This window comes from Polypterus senegalus, chromosome 6 (genome assembly GCF_016835505.1).
Source record: "Polypterus senegalus isolate Bchr_013 chromosome 6, ASM1683550v1, whole genome shotgun sequence".
NCBI classification, from domain to species: domain Eukaryota; kingdom Metazoa; phylum Chordata; class Cladistia; order Polypteriformes; family Polypteridae; genus Polypterus; species Polypterus senegalus.
In genome coordinates, this window is record NC_053159.1 from 178,086,982 (window position 1) to 178,102,347 (window position 15,366).

The 15,366-nt window shown below is 38.2% G+C and overlaps 1 protein-coding gene across 4 annotated transcripts in view; it reads right to left on the reverse strand.

The window, feature by feature from the left end:
- Positions 1-15,366, reverse strand: part of ppp1r9ala (protein phosphatase 1 regulatory subunit 9A-like A) — a 130,051-nt gene that overhangs the window by 66,150 nt on the left and 48,535 nt on the right. For all 4 annotated transcript variants that reach the window (XM_039757633.1, XM_039757635.1, XM_039757636.1 and 1 more), the window contains exons 3-4: positions 7,606-7,738; positions 4,438-4,558 (exon numbers count right to left, since the gene is read on the reverse strand). In XM_039757633.1, the coding sequence (XP_039613567.1) occupies positions 4,438-4,558; positions 7,606-7,738 (254 nt within the window). The remainder of the gene's footprint in view (positions 1-4,437; positions 4,559-7,605; positions 7,739-15,366) is intronic.

Sequence of the window (15,366 nt, forward strand, 5' to 3'; positions counted from 1 at the left end):
GCTTAGATGGGGGGCTTCAGCCGGTTTAAGGAAGGCAGGCATCATGTGGTCTGACTAAGCAAAAGTTGGGAACTACTTTGTGTGCTCCTTAATTGTTGTGTAGCTTACATCCAGGATATTTCCTCCACTTGCTGATACACTGACATGTTCAATATACAGTACTTTTGCAGTACTTTCAATTAATTACAACTGAAATGGCTTTTGGGTGGGAGGTTTGATAATACCATGGATTGCAACCGTGTTGCTTACAAATTGCCTCAAGGTTGAACAAAAAAGACTAATAATGGTGGGAAGAAAACACCCTCAGTAAATAAAAGGGTTGACAGTGTTATGGTGAGGACATCTAGATTCAGTGAGCAGGATGTGGAGATTACATCCACACCATTTCATTCAATTGTTCACCATATTGTTCACCTATTCCTTTGTGCTTGTTGATTACTTGGTGCTTTTTCTTCATGCAGTAAATAGCAAACTCCTTTGGCTGAATAATGGCAAGTGCCCAAGATGTCACTTTCTGCATTTAACTTAACAGTGTTGCTTATCTACTGTGTCATCCAGTGGCTGAACATCAGGTAATAAAATAATAATAATTTGTATTTTGATATCACTTTTCTAACCTGCTCAAAGTAATTCACATTGACAGTGCAGAACCACTTCAACCACTGTTAATACTGTAGATGTTAGGGATTGGCTATCTGGCTATTTCTACATATCCCCCGCCATAACCAAGAGTCTTCCCTCTTGATTTTGTTTACTGCGTTAATGTTATGTCTAGCAAACAGTATAGTATAAGTAAAACATTCAATTATGAACCTAAATTTAAAAGTATTTGTCATAAATAATGACAGCCATTACATGTCCAACACAAAAATGTGGATTAACTTATGAGTAAACATTAAAATAAGTACACAACTGTCACCACTGTTCCCAACACCACCAGTGATCAAAATCACTTGGTTTTCTATCTTAATGTGTGATCAGTTTATTAAGGTCTAACTGTATCTTACAATGTCAAAATTTGTATGACATCAGAATGTTATTTTAGTGAAAAAAAAATAGAAACATTTCCACTGTCTGACAGTATATCCCAGCAGCTGAAGAACAAAGCACAGAAAACTTGGAATTTAAAATGGTCTTTGCTCAGTCACTCTCTCTGCAAAATAATGCACTGTTACAAACAGGCTTATTACAAACAAAGCTATGAAAATAAAAACTGTAACCATAACTTCAGTTGTCTGCTACATGCAAAAACAGATGACCACACTTTGTTTGTTTTGTGTATTTTGTTGTTTTAGTTTTTCTTATGGAGGTGTCTGGCCTTTCATGGCAATGATACGATATGGTGCAGTCAGCCAGAGACTGATGTCTAAGAAATCATTCCTTAAACTTTCTTCCCATTAAAGCCTGCCAAGAATTGAATTTAGACTGTCAGTTAGTCTGACTTTTTCCTTTTTTTTAGCTTATTTCTTGGTCTTAACAGCTTTCTAAATGTAAAGCAGATATCAAAAAGTCTGTATGTTTACCCACTTGAAGACAAGCAAAGTAAAGAAATATCAACATAAAAATCCTTTATTCTCAGCTCCAATTTTATTTGTTTGTCACCCTGTCTAAATGAAAATGGTTTGTAACTCCACAGTATATGCTGTGTAAATGGATGTATTTTAGTAATTTGGGGGGGCTGTGAGCATTTGAAATTAATGGATGCTATTGAAAGATTAAGTTAGTTTTTGGGCACAAATGTGGATTTCACATGGTACTTCACCACCATGCATAATGCTGATAAGCTCCAAAGTGGCAAAGTTGTAAGATCTGACATGAGAGAGAGAGAGAGAGATACTTTATTAATCCCAAGGGGAAATTCACATAATCCAGCAGCAGTATACTGATACAAAGAAACAATATTAAATTAAATAGTAATAAAAATGAAAAAATTAAAATAAATAAAAAAAACAGCAGACCATAACTTTTGAGTAATGTTAGCATTTACTTCCCCGGGTGCAATTGAAGAGTCGCATAGTGTGGGGGAGGAACGATCTCCTCAGTCTGTCAGTGGAGCAGGACGGTGACAAAAGTCTGTCACTGAAGCTGCTCCTCTGCTTGGAGAGGACACTGTTCAGTGGATGCAGTGGATTCTTCATGATTGACAGGAGTTTGCTTAATGCCCGTCGCTCTGCCACAGATGTTAAACTGTCCAACTTTACTCCTACAATAGAGCCTGCCTTCTTAACAAGTTTGTCCAGGCGTGAAGCGTCTTTCATCTTTATGCTGCCACCCCAGCACACCATCGCGTAGAAGAGGGCACTCGCCACAACCATCTGGTAGAACATCTGCAGCATCTTACTGCACTAGTAAGGTTTTCAACATAGTCCATAAGCAATCTAAGTCTTCAAACCTCTACCAATGTGCAGAGATAGAGAGTTGAACTCATACCTTTCAGAGAGTCATTGGCTTGTTCCCAACAAACCCTTATAAACTGAGTTTTTACAGCTCTGTCCAGCAGACACTGCAGTCATCTGAGCCTGGAGATCTCCAATGTATAATCAGCTGACACCTCAGCACCTCAGTATTGAGAACCTATGGCCTCAGATATCAGATAGCAAAATTATCAATGACTTTTGGTAAAACAGGGCTGTAGCACCCTGTACACATATGAGCACTATTGTGTTTGAACTACTCCTTCCTATTATTGTAACCTTGGTATAGTGTGGGTATTGTTTACGTCAATGTTCCTTAGAATGGATAAACGTGTTCCCATTAATTGTCAATTGACTCAAAATATTTATAGAAATTTCCTTGAAGCAGCCATCATTTTTAATCTTGTGCGACTCACAATAAATCTGTCAAGCACTTCTAAGACATTTTTGCACTCAGTCCGTTTTGATTTGTTCCAAATCACGCTGTACAACCCTAATTCTTTGCCAACATAAATGACGTAATAACTAACTGAAAAAGCAAAAAGAAGCAAAGCATATCAGATTTGTGATTTTTGTAGAATTCAATCCTAGGGATGGGTAATCATTAGGATTTTATCGATACTGATATCAATACTGATTAAGCCTATCTATGCTCTTATCAATACTACTCTCCATAAAGTGGTGTAAAAAAACTGATGGGAAAAAAATTCCACAGATATTTTAATTTAACTATTCTCAGAATAAGTTAGTTTCCTGTATTCTTGTAGTGCTGCTTCACTAACAGAAGTTAAACTTAAACATTACAGAACTATTAAACATATAAAGACAATATTCATAGTCCTGCACAATAAAAATATTGTGACTTTATAATCTGATATATTCTTAACAAAAAATAGAGTAGCATACCTTTCCAGAAACAAGGGCCAGCACACACCTGGTCCAGCACCTTCCACCCTTTTCCCCCCGGGACCTCCTCTAATTGCTGAAGCATTTCGTTTGCATATCTCACTGCATCTTCTGAAAGTACAGTTCTCTGTAGTTGTCTAGTCACAAGGAACTCTGAATACGACTGGTATGCTGCTAACTATTTATAAGAACAATCGATTTTGGGGGAGTTCATAACTTCTTTTGGCTGCTCCCGTTAGGGGTTGCCACAGAAGATCATCTTCTTCCATATCTTTCTGTCCTCTGCATCTTGTTCTGTCACACCCATCACCTGCATGTCCTCTCTCACCGCATCCATAAACCTTCGCTTAGGCCTTCCTCTTTTCCTCTTCCCAGCCAGCTCTATCCTTTGCATCCTTCTCCCAATATACCCAACATCTCTCCTCTATACATGTCCAAACCAACGTAATCTCGCCTCTCTAACTTTGTCTCCCAGCCGTCCAACTTGAGCTGACCCTCTAATGTCCTCATTTCTAATCCTGTCCATCCTCATCCCACCCAGTGCAAATCTTAGCATTTTTTAACTCTGCCACCTCCAGCTCTGTCTCCTGCTTTCTGGTCAGTGCCACCGTCTCCAACCCATATAACATAGCTGGTCTCGCTACCGTCCTGTAGACCTTCCCTTTCACTCTTGCTGGTATCAGTGAAACATGAGCGGAGTCAACATGGTCACAATCAGAAAGGTCACTGGAGATCTTGCAGACTTTAATGTTCAAGAGAAGTTGTGGAAAATTAAAAGTGCTGCGTATTGTGATATTGGCTTTTGCATATTAGATTTTATTAAATATTGAATCAAATTGAAAATTCGCTATATTGCCCAGTCCCAACACATACTTTCACTTGCTTAAACTAGACTAAATAGAAGCTGACAGTTACAAGTATCCAGGACAGCCCAGAACACTGAAAAAGCATGTCAATTCTCTACAATTCTCCTTTGTTCAAATTTATGCAGCTGACATGTGAACAGTTTCTTTACCAACAAAAGGATACAACTAAACCAGTTTGGGAAATATTCCATCAAATCTAATTATGGGTAAAATGAAACATTTCCCATCTGTAAAATTAAGATATTCCTTACCGTTCATCTCTCTGAGTAGCACCGCCTTCAGTGATGGTCTTTACGAAAATGCCAAGTTTTTCCAAACCCTGGTCTGCTCCAACACCCATTCCTATAATACTGATTCCTAGACCATTGTCTCCTGTACAAATATAAGAAGCAAACAAGCAAAACAGGAAACAACTTCTTATTAAAATTGTTTGCTTGTATACTTTTAAACATGAAAAACTTAACTACATACTAGGGCTTTTCAAACGAATGTCTGTATTCAAATATAATTTAAATTTATTTTGAAAAGGTCTTATTCAAAGACAAAAGCTGACATTCAGTTGTAAAAGTATTGTTGTTTGTTTAACCCACACTAATTCTGGCATCAGTTTTCAACAAATACACTGTGGAAAGCTGCGGTATTTTGCAGATCTTTTTTTGCACTTCACTTCCATGATCAGCCATTCAGTAATTCTGAATGGTTAACTTGTCTTTGTTAGTGAAACTAACAGCTTTTTTTTTTTTTTTTTTAAGCAGTTTTCTAAACACTTTTACGGTGCCCTGAACATTTATCATTTTGCACCGGATTCTTTCCCATTTACTCTTAAACTTGAGTTCCTGAACTGTTGTTCAAGGATAAAAGTAAATGGATAGTAACTTATAATTCTCATTTTCCTATTATTACAACACTTTAATATCTCTGCTTTAAAGACAATGTCCCACGATTATTCTCCATTTCAAACAGCTGTTGGTTTGACGCATAATACCTAACACGATAAAATGTATTTAAAAATAACTCCACCGGTACAGCTACTGGTATTAAAATAAACAAGAATTGCGTGGAACCCGATTTGATGCTGTGACGATCCCATAAGCCACATACAAGAGTGCACAAGTGCCAACAGACTTTTTATTTTGAATGCTGTGATATTAACCGTACCCTGCCATTGCCCACTGGACACCTATAAAATAATAAAACAAGCCCACTTTCAACCTGCCTGCCACCTGCCTTTGCTTTTACTTCGCTCGCTATTTAAACCCTGTCGCAGTCTAACTAACCAGTAATTCCTTGTTATCCCAATTAGGACAGCGAGCCAAAAAAGTAGCCATGAAAAGGAGTTTAAACCCTTATAGGTCACACATGCTGGTACCGTGCCTCTGCTCCGCAAAAAAAAGTTCTTATAACAGTGCTATGCGTGTCTTTTAGCACTCAACTGGTGTCCCTGCACTGCAAACATATTGTGATGTACATTTAAATAAGACTTGCCCAACAACAACTAGGTTTTTTTTTGGTTTTTTTTGGCTGCTGGTGTTTATTATTGTAGTAACAGCAGCACAGCAAGAACAAAGTATTAAAATAGCAAATACAAATGTACATGTATAACACAAAGAATAATTTACCTAAGTTTGAATATATTCAAATACTGTATTTTTAAATGGCATATTCAAACCTTATTTTTTGGCTAATTTGACAGGCCTACTATATACTATCATGAGTATCTATAAAAAATTACAATTATAATTACATAAATAAAGGATGAGCACCTCAAATCCAAATTGCTCAAGATCAGAAGTATTTTGGATATTTTCAGATTTTGGAATATTTGCATATTTTGCATTTTTTTAAAACATCTGCACCCAATTACTGTAGCTTGTGCACCATTGGGGGAGAGGAAAAAGAAAATGAGCAACAGACTTGACTCTGTGATTTTTGGGAGACAGGAAGGGTTGGGCTCTTAAAAAAAGGTACTATTTGTTCATGATCTTAGCAGCTCAAGGTAACTTAAGCTTAATTATTAATGTGTATATTGTAATGAGCAGTGTGATGAAGGAGACAGACTGACAGAGACATACACAGACTACTGCAACTACTTGGTTCCATGTGTGTCAGAAGAGCCTAATCTGCTATGATATCTCCCTCTCTCATTTTGACTATTGCATATGGCATAACAACAGAGTTTAGAAGATCATTATGGTCTATGGATGTACTGCTTGTTAAAGTACTGAAACTATATTCTGTCATGGCATGCTTACATTTCCAATCAGACAGTAATGGTAACTTCCTTTAGTTATTTGTTTAGATGGGTAGTCAGAAGGTGGATGCTGTGCAGCCTCGCCCATGCTTCTAATGGTGTCACGAGGCACATTTACTGGTTCAGGTGAAATGTGCATCTCCCGTGGCTCTTTGTCATCAACTTTTCACCTTCTTTTGACAGGGACAGACACATTGTTTACTTTGAATGTTGTCAGGGATGCCTGGGGCGACGACCCAGTCGGGATGCCTTGGAGGACCGGAAGAGGGCGTGTGCCCAGTTTAGACCACGTGGGGGCAGCCACCCTGGTAGTTATGGGGACCGCCAGGGGGCGCCCCCATATCTTTGGAGCCCTGGACCTCAGCACTTCCGCCACACCAGAAAGTGCTGGGGGGAAGAGGAGCAGGGACACCCGGAGTGCTTCCGTGGATACAACCGGCACTACTGTCACACTGGGGTGTGTCGGCGGGAGATTACCGGGAAGCACCTGGAGCATGTCCGGGTGTGGATAAAAGGTGCCGCCTCCCTTCATTTGAGGCGAGAGTCAGGAGTGAAGTGGACTGAGCTTGCTGGAGGAGGCAAGGAGGCGGCCTGAAGAGGAAGAAAGGCATTGTGTGGCCAGGACTTTGGGGACTTGTGGGGTTTGTGTGGCACTTATGAACTTTGTAAATAATAGTGTAAATAAACGTGTGTTTGGTGAAATGAACGTGTCTGCCTGTCTGTGTTCGGGTGAACCTCCACAATGTATATTTTATAATTCATATTTTCACAAAAATAACAGCTAACTCTTTCAACCTTACATCGTTTCCTACACTATCATTGTAACTGAACAGCAGCTTCAGTATTGGATTCTGGAATTTCAGATTAGGGATGCTCAACCTGTATATAGTAAGGATAATTTGAAGCATCTTTAGTTCTGAGTAACTTTACAGTTACGGGGTTAGTATGGAGAATAAGCGGAAGTGGGCAGCCTTGGCAAAGATTCTATAATAGCTAAGGCACAAGACAAACAAAAGTACATATTCAACTTAGAACTTCACAGGACTTGGACAAAAGGGAATCCGCCCATGACAGTAAAACACAGATAGTTCACTGCCTCATTTTCAATGAATACCATGTTCATTCATTGCTTACTCAAGAAGACCACAAATTAACAACTGAAACACACCCTTTTCAATTTCAACAGGAAACACGTCCATTTTTTCAACCCTTTTCTCCAGCTCATACTCTGCAGAAGCTGCCACAGGGTCAACTTCATCATTGCGCCTGTCATATTCTTCATTGGAGTATGTAGAGAATACCTGGAACAGAACAAAGAAATGAAAATAAACAAATTAGTAAGATAACTCCAACAATTAGGTTTAAGACTGTACTGTATTTCAGATGACTTTAATAGTGAATTGAAGACTGAAAAAAAAAAAAAGATGAAGATTTCTGTTAACACACAATTTATCTTTAAGAACAGTGATGTGCATGAAATCAGCCTTCCCCAACTGCATAACTTCAACAGCAGCCAGTTCATAAAGCAAAGACAAAAACTCAAAAATGAGAGAGAAGCTCAGTCTAAAACTTTGCTTAAATTGATGTCTAAGCAGTTCGAAGTGGCCAACAACAAGATTGCAAGCAAGATTTTGGTGACCTGTAGTAATATTAGCATTGCTGTCATATGCAAAAAGAACCATAAAATCCTTATTTTTTGGGTATACATTTTTATTTAAAAAAATAGACAAAATAACATACACATCTTACAGAGTACAAATTAAAAATTGTCCACCATCCCGATCCACTTAGCTTATTGAATGAGAAAAAGAGGGAGTGTTTGCAGAAATTTAAAAAAAAAAAAAACGAAGTCACTGTTCTACTGTCATTCAGTCCACCAACTCTGGAACTAACTGGAAGACCCATTTGATGCAGAATCCCAAGTGCCCAAAAGAACTGCAAAAAGCAGGATTTCCAGGGGTTAGGAAGAACAAGGTGATTTCCTTCAGAAGGAAAAGGCCAATTTAACAATTATAGCACCTCAATGGGAAGAGTTTATATTTGTACAGACAAATAAGAATGCAGATACATACAGAAACAGAAAAGTATACAGAACTTAAGAGTTTTTTTAAATTTTTTTTTGGATACAATATGTGAAGATGGAGAGGGGAAGACAACAGCACACCAAATGTTCGTAGGACTGATCTGAGCTGGAGGTAGATAAAGAACGAGTTTAGAAGAGACAGTGTACATTGAAAATTAAATAGGGGAATGTGAGGAGCCTAGAGTTATTAAAAATGTCACTAGTGTCTTCAGACACAGATATGGGGAAATATCTACACCTCAATCACAACCAATACTAAAGGTCTACTAAAAATGGGAGTCTCAGAATCCCTGGCTGACAAAAACTTACATGCCTCTCAACACAGTGCCAAATCCTGAAAGCATAACCGGGGGCCAGATTTACAGGAGTGGATTTTAATTTTAAAAGAAGAAAAAAGGGAAGGTGGATAGGGAGCATTACTGTACTTCCTTCAGAAGGAGAGTAATCATGCAGAGCACTATTTACTGGGATGGTCACTTCTGTATGCGACCTTCTTGTCTAAGACAATGTGACAACCCTGCAGGTAGGGAGATTTATTATAATTTGTTTTTGTGCTAGATAATTAGACAAGCTGGGAGAAAAAAGAAGCAGAAACTAACGATTCAAGACACCTACACTAGCAACTGTCCATAAGCACTCAAGACTTCATGATAAACTCCCAAGAAAATGTAACTTGCACGTCCAACTAATAAGTTAAAATAGCCTTTGTTGTAATTTCTTAAGCACAATAAGGGAAGTATTATGAAATCTGTCTAATCCTCCACCTGGCCTCAATTAAATATTTCCTAAATTTAACTTACTCAACTAATTCTCTGTTTATCTGCATAGGTGTTACTAATCTCCACCCAACTCATACTAAAATCAATGATCTGTACTGGCAAAAAATAGTAAGAGAATGTACACTTGACTAAACATAAGTGCATATAAAGGTGCCTTTCAGGTGGCTCCTACCTTGTCCTTGATAATTGCCATGATAGTCTCAGGCATTCCACAAAACTTAAACAAAAAAGTAGGTTCAAAAAAGAAAAATCAGATAGGAAGTGGACTGCCTCCACTATTTTCTAAACATCTGGCCATTCTACTGCTAGCACAGGGCTTTGAGATCATAAAACTAAACTCTTCAGTTTGAATAAAAATGTGTTACAACCTTAGTCTAAAGAACAAAACTTCCATATTCTTGGGGGTAAATAAAGCACTTACATATGGTACAGATTTCTTGTATTACAACATTCAAATGCAAAACCAAAAACAGTCAGCATTAATTAGTTAATTCTCTTCAGGCTCTTAAAAAACAAAGAGGAAAAATATATTGCCTAAAATCAATGTTTTACTGCTAGAATGACTTGTAAAAAGATGTTATTTTAGCAGTCTCTGAAGACTAACACTACGAAGCAAAATAGTTTTGGTTGCTATGAAACACATCAGTAATCCAGGAACAATGACCTTTTGCACCCCAAAAATAAACTCAGCCATTATAGATCCGCTAGCACACTAGGTCAAATTTCTTGAGCGCATCATTTTTAAGAAGGTCCAATGCTAGATTGACTGTTTTTTAAAATTCAAGTTTTCCCATAAACATTATATAGTTTTTATTGTACAACTTTAGATAAACTAAGATGAAAAGTTGGTAAAAAAAGGCATCTTGGGTTAGTATGTACAGTGATCATTTGTATCTGTCCTTTGAAAAAAAATTATCAATTGGTGCTAGATGGAAACTGTTGGGGGTATTTTTTAGACAGGCAGAAGGAAGCAGAACACATTTTATGTTTATTAAGGCAAAAGGGTGTGCCAGTGAATTAGAAAATCTTAATGAATTAAGTACCAGTTAAACATTAAAGCGGTTTATAGTACCCAAAGGGTTGCAGTTACCTAGCAAAATGGGTGAAAGGCCTGTATACTTTTTTTTTTTTTTTTAACTAAACACAAGACCCCAGGGGAAATTATTTTATTAGGAACAGATTGAAATACTCACAATGTTCAAAGCTTAACAATATAACCCTCCCGAGTTGCTTTTTTCTTTACAGTGCCTTATATGGTCTTCCAATATAATGTGTCAAACACAAAGTAGTACGGTCAGGAAACCCAGGCTTATGCTACTAACAGAATAAAACATAAAACAATTTCAACTGCCTTTTTTGAAATGGAAACATTCCAACAATAAGATAATTAGACTTTAAGCTCACATAATATTAAGACTTAATTAACGATGGTACTGTTAAAAAGTATTACCACTGAAATTATTTCTAAAAAGGATGATCTGAAATGATACACATTCATATATCAGTGTAACTGCTATTGTATTTATCTGCTCTCTGTCTCTACTATAGAATGACCAGGAGTGGGTAGGAGAAATCCAGGAATACGATTGTGTCCAACTTGCTCTTTAACTATTTTCATCTCCTCCTTTGTCAACTGGACTTGGTTCAACAATTAAAGAACAGGTATAGTTGGTTTCCATTTATGCTAGTCAAGTTGTACTGCATTTATGAACAAATCTATACCTTTACATGTATTGGCGCCCAGCCCGGGATTGGTTCCTGCCTTGCGCCCTGTGTTAGCTAGGATTGGCTCCAGCAGACCCCCCGTGAACCTGGTTGGAAAATGGATGGATGGATGGATATAATCTATATCCAGGACACTCGCAAGCCTAGACACTCAGACTCCTGGATAAAAACCATGATCCTGGCCTTTAATGACCTCTTGGGCACGGCCATCAGAAGTGCGTCTGTCTGCAGAGAGAGTGTCGACCTCGTCGAGAGGTTTACTTACCTCGCTAGTGACAGTCAGGTCTCTGCTGACTCTTCCTATGAAGTCAGTAGACAGACTGGGATAGCAGGGGGGTCATGAGGTCGCTGGAAATGGGTGTGTGGCGCTCCCAATATCTATGCAAAAGGACGAAGGTCCAAGTCTTAGAGTCCTGGTGCTTCCTGTCTTGCTATATGGTTGCAAGACATAGACGCTATCCAGTGACCTGAGCTGAACAGGACTCATTTGGTACTGTGTCTCTCCAGAAAATCCTTGGGTACCGTTGGTTTGACTTTGTGTCAAATGAAAGGTTGCTCATGGAGTCCCGAATGAGGCTCATTACCTGCATTGTGAGGGAGCATCAGTTACGGCACTATGACCATAAGACAATGTTTCCCTGAGGGTGATCCGGCTCGTAAGATCCTCATTGTTAGGGACCCGAGTGGCTGGACCAGGCCAAGGGGTCGCCCACATAACACCTGGCTGCGGCACAAAGGGGGTCATTTCTGGAAGGTGGAACTGGACCGTGTGTCTGCCTGGGGGGTTGCCAACCAGGATGCCGAGTTGAGTTGTTTCGTCGTGTAGTGGGTGCAGAAATGTACTGTACCAGTGCATGCTCCCCAACTTCACTTGACTTGATAATCTATAATTGCATTTTACCCGAGAATCTGTTCACAACACTCTGCGGCTGCACTCAGTGAAGAATGCAATATAAACAATAAGCTGTACTCTACACTTAAGTTACACCTGTATTTATACGTATTTATCTTAGCATTCTAAATGTTCAGAGAGCAGGAAGATCATGAAGTGAATGTATTCTGTGCGCCGATCGCTGCCGGCGCCTCCTCTTAGTGCAAGAAGAAGTCAGTTTAAGAATCACTTAATACAAAGCATTTAATGTGCTATATAACTTATGACGGGGTTTGAGAAAATCTAGTAAATTAAATATTCATTTTATGATGAAGTTTAGTTTACAATGGTCTACTTTAATGACAAATTATGAGAATAAAGTCAACATGTCGTCACACTATTACACAGTACCCAGGTACATTACACTGTATTGAAAACAAATAAAACAAATACAACTTGGCTTGCAGTATTATCCAGTAGTATTGAAACAGTATTTACACATCTGACCTTTTAAAACTAAAGTTATCTCCAGGCGACGGAAGTGACTCCTTTTTTTTGGCAAAAATTCTTCTGTTCATCATGTTCAACTTTACTTTTAGTTCAGTTTCAGAATGCTCTCTGTCCATTTTCACCACGCGGCATACCTATGCTACCGCCCACTATTTGGTGGTGTAGCAGTGAAAAAGAGCCCTAGTGCAACAAATCTGTGTTTAGCAGTGTAGCAGTGAAAAAGGTCCCCACTTGAACAGTTTCCCGCTGTGCCACGTTCCGAACGTCGTTTAGGCAATTTAAACCGATGTTGCGTTATAAGAAAAATCCATATCATAAAAAAAATAAAAAACGGTTTTCGGTATGAACCAGTATACCGCCCAGCACTAGTATGTATATATGTGTCTCATTTTTAATGTAGGTAGATCATTTCGACATGGTCATTTTAAAAGTAGCTCGCAAGCCGAAAAAGTGTGGGCACCCCTGGTTTAATGCATCAGATTGTAATTAACCTGTAACAATATAATGGTCCACAGAATGGCCAAACTATTCCAAATACCATAACTGCTTTAGCGTTGTTACTCTCACTGCACTTTCTTCTTTCAGCTGCTCCCATTAGGGGTTGCCACAGTGAATCAACTTTTTCCATATTACTCTCACTGCACCACTCGGAGCAGCTGATCGGAAAGAGAATTATCGGTATACAGCATCAAGCACACGCTGCCTCAGCCATGCTGCTTATTTGAACTGCTCTCACACGGCACACATTTCAAAACCTTTACTGTGTGGACCTCGCGGTTCAGAAATAGTTTCAGCCCAAGAACTCTATACGCACTCAATCAGTCCATTAAGTGCTCCTTGTAGAACTGTTAGTATTTATAAATACAATCACCTCACTGTAAACTTGCACTACAGTTACAATATTGCATAATCTGAGCCACTTTATAAAGCGCGTATTTACATATGATGACAAAATCAGTTTTAACATGAAATGCGGCAAAATATGTTTATTATATTATACAGATAAAACTTCATTTAAATAATCTACTGTATATTGTTAATAATTGAACATCTGAGGACACGGTGTCGTTCGCTGCACTAGTTCACGGATTGTTCCTGCCTTGCGCTGTAATCTTGCTGGGACTGGTGCGACACAGGAAGGATAGAATAATTAAACATGTACTATGAAGAAATGTTCCTTAAAAGTTTTGAAGAATCGGCAGTCTAAGCTTACAGATGGCTTAACATCTTTTACAGAGCTGATTGTGTGGCGATTGGGTATTTGGAGAAAGAAAAGTAAGGACAGGAACTGGGATTAGTACATTTGAAAGAGAAAGTACTGCTACAATAAATTATTTCATGAAAGGTTGCGCACAATCACTGCGCCACCGTGTTCCCATGTTCAATAACACGCTTTAATTCCTATCATCATGAAAATTATATCACGTATACATCTCAGTATTTTTATTATTCAGAGAGATGTAATATTACGAATGTAATGGATTCTGTGTCCTATCTGAGAAAGAGAAAGCCCGTTTAAGAAGCACGTAGTGATTCACACACACACAGAGAACATAGAAGATCAAATATAAAACAAAGCATTTAACGTGCTACTTTAGTTATGATGGGATTTGAGAAACTAGTAAATTAAACAATTTTACGATTAAGTTTATGATGTTCTACTTTAACGACAAAATAAATTACATGATTAAACTGAAAATTTTAAGATTTAAGTTGACATTTTATGCTTTTTTCCCCCACTGTGTGCCCATTTTTTTTTTCTCTGTACCCTATAAGCTTTTATATGACACACAGACGGTGGGCTACGACTCACCTTTTCATGGCAACTTTGATATCTGACAACTTCTTTTTTTATTTCGGGCACTGTGCCACTTTGTGAACTTGAGCTTTCGAGTTTCTCCGGCACTCTATGTCACTTGATCATCTTCCTTTTGTTGTTTATACCACTGTTAAAACCAACAAATGGTATTTTTTTCCATGCCTCCAATTGGTATTCGCTGAACTTCTATTTCCCGCTGTGCCATTGCCTTTCACAGAACGCTGAGCTTAAGGGCTATTTATATTGATTTGCTTATTCAAAGAGGCATAATTCTGGGAGGAGACGGGGCAGCCGCGTGCACGTGTGTTACTTTTCACGCTGACCGGGATTTATGTAGCGGAACAACATGGAAGTGGGTGCTTTTGTGCTTACACCATGTTATAGTGTGAATTCTATGCATGGCGTTATGCATTAGGCCCCAGTTGACCAGGGATACCTAATGAAAATCTTAATGTGGTATGAATGTCTGAAAAAACATTTTTTACCTGTATACATAAAAACAAATAAGCAGAAAACTTGCAAGCAAATTTAAATCAAAATATATCTTTACCACTAAACATGCATATCTATGGATGGAAAATGGAAATGTGATTTTATGTTCGCGTATTATAGTGTCTTAAAGGTAATGTGTATGGACTACTGTAAACTATGTAGTAAGTGTGATCATCACTTTAAGAATACCGTCCAGAGTGATGTGTGCTTCAATCTGATTTATGTGTTGATTTAAACAGTCAGAGAGGTCAGAAAAAAGCCATTTTTGTGTTGTGTTCCCCTGCACTTGTGGGAACAGTGAGTGAATAAGAAGTTCTATTTTCTAACTAGTTCAAAGAGAGGGGAATACAGTACCTGCTAATGAATCCACCTACACAACAATAACAAGCATTTTGATGAATAAGCTCTGTTTACACAAGGATTATTACATTTAGTTGTAAATTATATGAGAATGACCAAAGTATATTAGAAGTCAGAGCATCAACCATCAATACCTTAAATATATCATTTTATGAATAATGCATTCCTGAATTTAGATGTTAAGAGTCTAAGGGACTAAGAAATCACATTGGAAACATGAAAAACCTCTCCATACAGTAAAAGGCAGTTGACAAATGGTTCCTAGGTTCATCTGGCCTTCTTTCCAAAAG